General features: G+C 44.4%; 1 protein-coding gene across 1 annotated transcript; it reads right to left on the bottom strand.

The window, feature by feature from the left end:
• Positions 1-2493: 2493 nt before the first annotated feature.
• Positions 2494-5426, bottom strand: SS18L2 (SS18 like 2). Its single transcript, XM_060162254.1, has 3 exons — positions 5237-5426; positions 4923-4999; positions 2494-3029 (listed from the first exon to the last, which is right to left on the bottom strand). Exons 1-3 carry the CDS (start codon positions 5303-5305, stop codon positions 2942-2944), a joined length of 234 nt encoding a protein of 77 aa, XP_060018237.1. The 5' UTR covers positions 5306-5426; the 3' UTR covers positions 2494-2941.
• Positions 5427-7972: the final 2546 nt, after the last annotated feature.

Here is a 7972-nt window from a genome sequence, read left to right as displayed (position 1 = left end):
GTTATGCAACCATCACCACCATCTATCCATAAGACAATTTTCATCTTGTAAAACTAAAACTTTGGGGACTTCCCTGGTGGCGTGGTGGTTAAGAATCCGCCTGCCAATGCAGGGGACACAGGCTCGATCCCTGGTCCGGGAAGATCCCACATGCCGCGGAGCAACTAAGCCCGTGCACCACACCTACTGAGCCTACGCTCTAGAGCCTGCGAGCCACAACTACTGAGCCTGCATGCCGCAACTCCTGAAGCCCGTGTGCCACAATTACTGGAGCTTGAGCACCTAGAGTCCGTGCTCCACAAGAGCAGCCGCCGCAATGAGAAGCTGGCACACCGCAACGAAGAGTAGCCCCCGCTTGCGGCAACTAGAGAAAGCCCACGTGCAGCAACGAAGACCCAAAGCAGCCAAAAATAAATAAATAAATAAAAATTAAAAAAAAAAACGAAACTAAAACTTGGTACCAATTAAACAATAACTCCTCATTTTCCCCTCTACCCAGGATCTTGTAGCCACTCTCTACTTTGTTTGTTTTTGTTTTACTTTATTGTGGTAAGAACACAACATGAGATCCACCCTCTTTTTTAAAAATTTTTTGGCCATGTCATGCAGCATGTGGGATCTTAGTTCCCCAACCAGGGATCGAACCCACACCCTGTGCAGTGGACGTGCAGAGTCTTAACCACTAGACGGCCAGGTAAGTCCCAAGATCCACCCTCTTTAACAGATTTTTAAGTGTTCAAGCTGTCTAATAAAGGGGGCAGCTGCCATCCCACTCCAGCTGATGGTTGCCACATGGATCTGTAACCCAGCATTGCTAGAAAGCCAGGCTTTTTTAGGAAATCCTCTTGTTTTTTAAATATTAGCAACTAATTCAAAACTAAATACATTGCACAGCACCCACCATATCTGCTGATCAGATTAGGCCCATGAACAGCCTACTTGGCATGGAGTATGAGCACAAACCACATGAACAGTCGAGGAGGGAGGAGACCAATGATGAGTTAGAACCCTACAGATGGCAGAACGGGTGGGGGAGCAGGCTCCCTTCCAGACTTGAGAAGGCCTAGAAAGGGCCAGAGCCTTCAGCTAACACACAAAGCTAACACACTTGGTTGTTTACCATGTGCCCAGCTCTCAACTGCATTATCTCCATCTCACAACATCAGGAGGCGGATACTACTTTCATTATCCCCATTTTAGAGCTGAGGAAACAGAGCTTTCAGAGGTTGTGTTAGATCTGGGACTCAAAATGAGGTCTCTCTTCACTGTTTACATGTTACAGCCTCCCTGGGTTGCAACCCTTGACTCCAACAAAAGGTTTTAATTTGGGGTTTACAAGAATCTCTTTGCCTCATTTAACAGATAAGTCTCAAAGAGGGAAAGTTCTTTATAGAACAAAGCTAATAGAGGCAAAAAGAACAATAAAATAGAAAATCACCATTATGTAATCCCTGAGGAAGTAACAGATCAAAGCTGGGTAGATCATAATTTAAGTGAAGGGCTATCAGGAACTTGATAATAAATCAGATTAGGTTATTTCCTGATGTGATGTGAAAGCAAGCACTTCCTATGATGTATTCTTGCCAAAAATATTAGAACCTGAGTCTGAATGAGCCTCTACCAGTTTATAGGAAAAGTGGGCGATTAGTGGGACAGATATAATGACACCACAGGGATACAACAGAAATGTGAAAAATTTTAGAGCAAATGAGCTAGTTTTTCCAACAAATGGCAAAGAAAAGAAAAGGGAACTGTTAAGTATTTTTAGAGACTTAAGGGACATCAACAAAATGCAGGGTGTAAATCTTGTTTGGATCCTGATTCAGACACATCAACAAAAACACATTTTGTGGGAACAAAAGAAAATTGAACATCGTGGAATTCAGGGCATGCTACTCCAAAATATGGTACCTTGGCATATTGAATATTTCAAGCTGAAGGAATCTGAGAAATGGCAGATGCTGGAAGGACTCTCAGACCTTCTCCCATGAAAGAGGTCATGAGACCCTCACATTAGAAGTGTCCTCCCTACATCCAGAGGGACACAGATTTTGAAAAGGCCTTACTAAGTTCCCTCCAGTTTACTACACCTAGCTCATAACCTTATGTCCTATCACATTTTTCCATGACTTTCTACTTTTCATCAAACTTACTATAAAAATGCTCGGGTTTAACTGCTTCTTTGGGTCTTCATTTCCTTGTGAAGGCTCCCATGTCATATAAAACTTATATTAAATAAATTTGTATGCTTTTATTAATCTGTCTTTTGTTATAGAGACCTAGCCAAGAACCTTAAAAGGATAGAAAGAAAAAGATACTCTTCCTCCCCTATCACATCTTCTATTAGATGATGTTAGATAATAATTAAGAATAACTATTAATTGTGTTAGCAATGATAATGGTGTTGTTACATATATTTTTAAGTCTTTACACTTTTTCTCAAAAACCAAATGGAAGACTTATTACATGAAAATTTCTATACCTCAATATCAGTCTTTTGTGGAAAGGCAAGCTTTATTTCAAAGCAACCTGAAAAGAGCAGTCAGGGGGTCCACAACCACAAACTGGTAGGAGGGCACACACAGTTACATGTCCATTGGCAGGGTCTCAGTCGGGAGTCTCGCCCAATACCTGCTCAGTTTCCTCTTCACGTTGAAACTGAAAAGGTAGACTCGAAGATGCCCCTGATGTCCGAACACACTTATTTCAGGAAGGAGGACACCTGGAGTCAACTTAATTGAGCGAATCCGCTTAATTATTAAAATAAATATTCTCTCTGAGAATACGGTTAATTTAGTAGCTTTCTTTGCATTTTCACGTTTTTAAAAGAGCTACAGAGCTTCCATTCACCTTCAAAGCAGGTGAGTTGGTAAGAATCCTACCTCTATTTCCTAGGAAATAGATTACATTTGATTACTCCTCACAACAGCCAACTGGAAGATTATTCCATTGCTTTTGAAGCACTGGTTGGGTTGGCGTCTGCGATGGTGGCCAAATAAATGAGATTTCTGTGTAACACATGCTGGTACCTATGGGTAAAAAACAGGTAAAAATTAGACGTTTGCTTTTACTGAACATGAACAAAAAACTGGAAAAGAATTTATCCACCCTAGTGAATGGCTCATCCACTGACTGGATCACTCAGTGTTGTCAACCTTCTTATTTAACATATTGAAGGAAAATACATCCAGAATCTTACCTGTTCTCACTTCTCACTTCCATAGCTACCTCTCTAGGCCAAGCCACTATCACTTCTTGCTTGGACTGCTGGAGCAGTCTCCTAACCTGTCTCCCTGCTCTACCTTTGCACCCCGACTCTAATTATCCGCATAGCAGCCTGAGTGATCACTGTACAATTTAGGTCAAGACCATGCCATACCTCTGTTCAAAACCCTCCAAAGGCTCCCATCTCATTACGAGTAAAGCTGAGCCCTCATGGCCTATAAGGCCCTATATGATCAGGGCCTCTAGTTACCCTCTCTGATCTCATCTCCTACCACTTTCCCTTTACTCACCGAGTTCTAGCCAGAGTGGCCTCCTTGCTATGACTTGGAGATATCCAGCACGCTCTAGCCTGGGGGCTTTTCCACCTGATACTCTCTCTGATTCACGTATCTGCATAGCTGCTCCCCCACCTAAGGCATCTACTCAAATGTCACATCAAAGATACCTGGTATAAAGTAGTGCTCTTCCCCCCACTTACCCTGCTTTATTCTTATTCGAAGTGCTTATTAGTATGTGCCTAATTATATGACTCTACAGTCTAGAAGGTAAGTTCCATGAAAGCAGAGCTGGTATCTGTTTTGGTACTGATTCCCCAATGGCTGAAACAGTGCCTGGTACTCAGTATTACTTATAAAATATCTTGAACAGGGAATTCCCTGGCAGTCCGGTGGTTAGGACTTGATGCTTCCGATGCAGGGGGCACGGTTTTGATCCCTGGTCGGGGAACTGAGATCCCGCATGCCACACAGCACCCCCCCCCAAAAAAATTTTTTTTTGAACAAACTTAAAGAAGGGACAAGACACTTCCATGATCAATGCACACTTACTGTAATAGCGATTCTCAATCAGGGGGTAGAGCTCTCCACCTAGGAAGACAAATCAGGCTAGGGGGCAGGAAGCGTGGACGGTGCAGTGTGAAATGGTCCATTAGGAGATTTTGATAACTTTCTTACCCCATAGTTCGAGAATCACTGCACCAAATGGAGTGTTTTGCAACTATTTTCCATATAGAAAAATGAGAGTGTTTACTATAAACTGTACAAAAGCAAAGTACCAAATGCCAGTGTCCAATGTAAAGACTTACCCAAAGATGGATATCTCTACTATTCCACTGAGCTGTCCAGTGAGGGATTGTAGGTTACTTTTTTAGGGGGTGGGAAAAGCATGGCTTCGGTAACAATGAAATAAATTTTTTTGTTTCTGTAATAAATGGGGCATAATTCCTGGAACGACATTTAGAAAAGAGGCTGTTTTCTCTCATTTTGGCATATAGCTAGAGGGCACGTTAAATTACTGTGCCAAATTTACCTCTGTCTTAACCTGGAAATCTTTTATTGGTCTTTGCATGTGTTACAAGAAAAGTATGAGCCAGGGTTCCACGACCAGAAAGCAGCCACTGCTCTCATCATCTCCAGACACTAGTTTTCCGAGCGCTTTCCTCCCCATCCCTGTTGTCATCGGCTGACATGGCTTCACGTGAAGCAGTCTTTGTAATGAGCACAATTCAAGTTTTGAAGAGGGAGCCACGTCTGACTCCAAGCTTCACAGTGCACTGTCCGTATGGTCTTGGGCAGGTAACCTCTCTGAGCCTCATCTGCGATCAATCACTCAAGACTCCTAGTTCAGGTCAGCTGCTGTATTCCTATAGTGGCTTCCCCGCCAAACTCATTAGTCAGGGGAATAGGGAGGGGACTTACTGGACGCATTCATTCGCCCGGCCTTTGTTCTGATATTCCACAATACAGCGGATCAACTGATCATTCTCCTCGAGGAGCTGAAAGATCAAAGGGTCAGTGCAGCACGACATCAGGCCGGCGGGGACAACTGCCTCCTTCCCCGCCCCCGCCCCAATGCCGGGATTTCCAGCCCCTGCGCCTCTGCTGACTTCATTCCCATCTGACAGCAAATCACCCTACGCACACCAGTCTCAGCTGCTCACTCCAGGAAGCTTCCAGCACCCGTAGCACTTCGGGATCTCTGCTAAGATCGCTCTGCCCGCATTAGCGCTCACCCGCTGGATCGTCTCCTGATTGACTTCCGCCTTGCCTCTCAGCCAGTCCGGCACGAAGGCCACCGACATCCCGGGAAGCCAGGTTGGAAGGCTGCCTCACGCTTGCAGACCCCTGCGCGTCTAGACCAGAGCTGACCAGCAGCCCTAGACACCCTACAGCCGCAGCAAGGACCCAAGATAAGTGGGCATACGCTCTCGACGTTGATTGGGTCCTCCCACCTAGCGGGCGGGGAACAGGCGGAACGTCATTTGTGATTGGGCGCGCAAGAGCGATTCTCAGCGTCCTCCTCCGACTCTGCCCCTGGGGCTTCGGTGCTGTTTGTGGATCTTTTGAGTTTGCGCAAGCTAGCCTCAGGGGCGGGGCCCGGCGTCAGCTCCTTGCCTTTTAGGCTTTGGGCCCTGCTTGTCTGCGGCAGCACCTTATCAAGGCTGAAACATGGATATCTGGCTCCAAATCCACACCTCTTTCAACACCACTCTGGTGCCTCCAGGCCTGCGTCTGGAGCCTGAACCCTGGGCATTGCCTTCTGCCAAGCCAAACCCGGCAGGGCCAAAGAAAACACCAGTGTCAGCTTTACCCTTTGCTGAGGGAGAAACTCGCCTATAGGCCTCTTTTTCCTTTGGGCCCTTCTTTTTTTTTTTTTTCTTTTAAAATCAGATTTACAACCCTAAAAAGCATTATTATTTTCCCCAATTTACCGATGAGAAAACAGAGGTTAAGTTACTTGCCCAAGATCTCATAGCTACTAAGGGCAAAGTCAGTATCTGAACAGAAGCAGTCTGGCTTTAGAATTTTTGATCTCAACCACTGCCCTGCACAGCCTATGCACCATACTGCGGAGGTGGTTTGCTGCAAGATAAAGGGAGGAAGCTGGGCCAACCTCTTGGGCCACCCTGTTACTGCTGGCAACCACTAAAACTCTGAACTGGTTGTCTTCTCTTTTGTCTAGTCCATCCATGGTAAACATGGGAGCAAGGTTGGTTTTCTCTGTAGCAGAGAGTGAGAAGCAGCCACTTAATTTAGGAGGCAGATCTTGGAAGACTTTACTCCTCAAAAAGGGTATCAGGGCATTTCTGACTTCTAGAGCTTCATTTTCCTGAGTGGTGGCCCTGATCCAGAGCAGGCTCATCTGCTTTGCTGCGCTCTCCCTCCATAATTCCCTTATTCATCCCTCGGAGGAGGTTTCATCCCATTTAACAGAGGGCTAAGTGTGAGTGATAAATTAGCTGTGGATGTGTACAGTTTGAGGTGATGTCTAATGGAGATGTTGAAGTTTGTGGCTGGCTGTTTGGCTGGAACTCAGGGCCAAGGACTGGGCTGGTGATGTAAACTTTGAGAAGGATCACTTGTGGAAACTGGCATCATCCTTGAACCTACTTTGTCACCCTTTCACATCCAATTCATTACCAAGTCCTGTTGATCTTGCTCCTATATTTCTCTGCAGCCTGCCCAGTTCTCTTCCTTTTTACCACTGTTCCTGCCTAAGCTCCAGCTTCATCCTCTCTTGCCCAGTCAACTGCACTGGCATCCCAGCTGGTCCTACCACAGTTTCCATGAGCCTTCTCCACTTTGATCTTAACATCAGCAGCCAAAGTGATTTTTACAAAATGCAAATCCAATCAGTTTTCCCCTGTCCCAAACTCTACCATGGCCTCCAAGAGCCTATATGGTCTTACCTCTTCTTCTCTCTCTAGTGGCTCTCACTCTACTCCTTTATTCTCCAAACTCTGAGTTTCAGCCAAAGCAGTCTTGAGGAAAAAAGCAGAGCTGGAGGAATCAGACTCTCTGACTTCAGACTATACTACAAAGCTACAGTAATCAAGACAATATGGCACTGGCACAAAAACAGAAATATAGATCAATGGAACAGGATAGAAAGCCCAGAGATAAACCCACACACCTATGGTCAACTAATCTATGACAAAGGAGGCAAGGATATACAATGGAGAAAAGACAGCCTCTTCAATAAGTGGTGCTGGGAAAACTGGACAGCTACATGTAGAAGAATGAAATTAGAACACTCCCTGACACCATACACAAAAGTAAACTCAAAATGGATTAGAGACCTAAATGTAAGACCGGACACTATAAAACTCTTAGAGGAAAACATAGAGGAAAACATAGGAAGAACACTCTTTGACATAAATCACAGCAAGATCTTTTTGATCCACCTCCTAGAGTAATAGAAATAAAAACAAAAATAAACAAATGGGACCTAATGAAACTGCAAAGCTTTTGCAAAGCAAAGAAAACTACAAACAAAACGAAAAGACAACCCTCAGAATGGGAGAAAATATCTGCAAACGAATCAATGGACAAAGGATTAATCTCCAAAATATATAAACAGCTCATGCAGCTCAATATTAAAAAAACAAACAACCCAATCCATAAGTGGGCAGAAGACCTAAATAGACATTTCTCCAAAGAAGACACACAGATGGCCAAGAAGCACATGAAAAGCTGCTCAACATCACTAATTATTAGAGAAATGCAAATCAAAACTACAATGAGGTATCACCTCACACCAGTTAGAATGGGCATCATCAGAAAATCTACAAACAACAAATGCTGGAGAGGGTGTGGAGAAAAGGGAACCCTCTTGCGCTGTTGGTGGGAATGTCAATTGATACAGCCACTATGGAGAACAGTATGGAGGTTCCTTAAAAAACTAAAAATAGAATTACCATATGATCCAGCAATTCCACTACTGGGCATATACCCAGAGAAAACCATAA

This window comes from Lagenorhynchus albirostris, chromosome 10 (assembly GCF_949774975.1).
Source record: "Lagenorhynchus albirostris chromosome 10, mLagAlb1.1, whole genome shotgun sequence".
Classification (NCBI taxonomy): domain Eukaryota; kingdom Metazoa; phylum Chordata; class Mammalia; order Artiodactyla; family Delphinidae; genus Lagenorhynchus; species Lagenorhynchus albirostris.
Note: the sequence above shows the minus strand (reverse complement) of the source record. Positions and strands in the feature narration are given on the sequence as shown.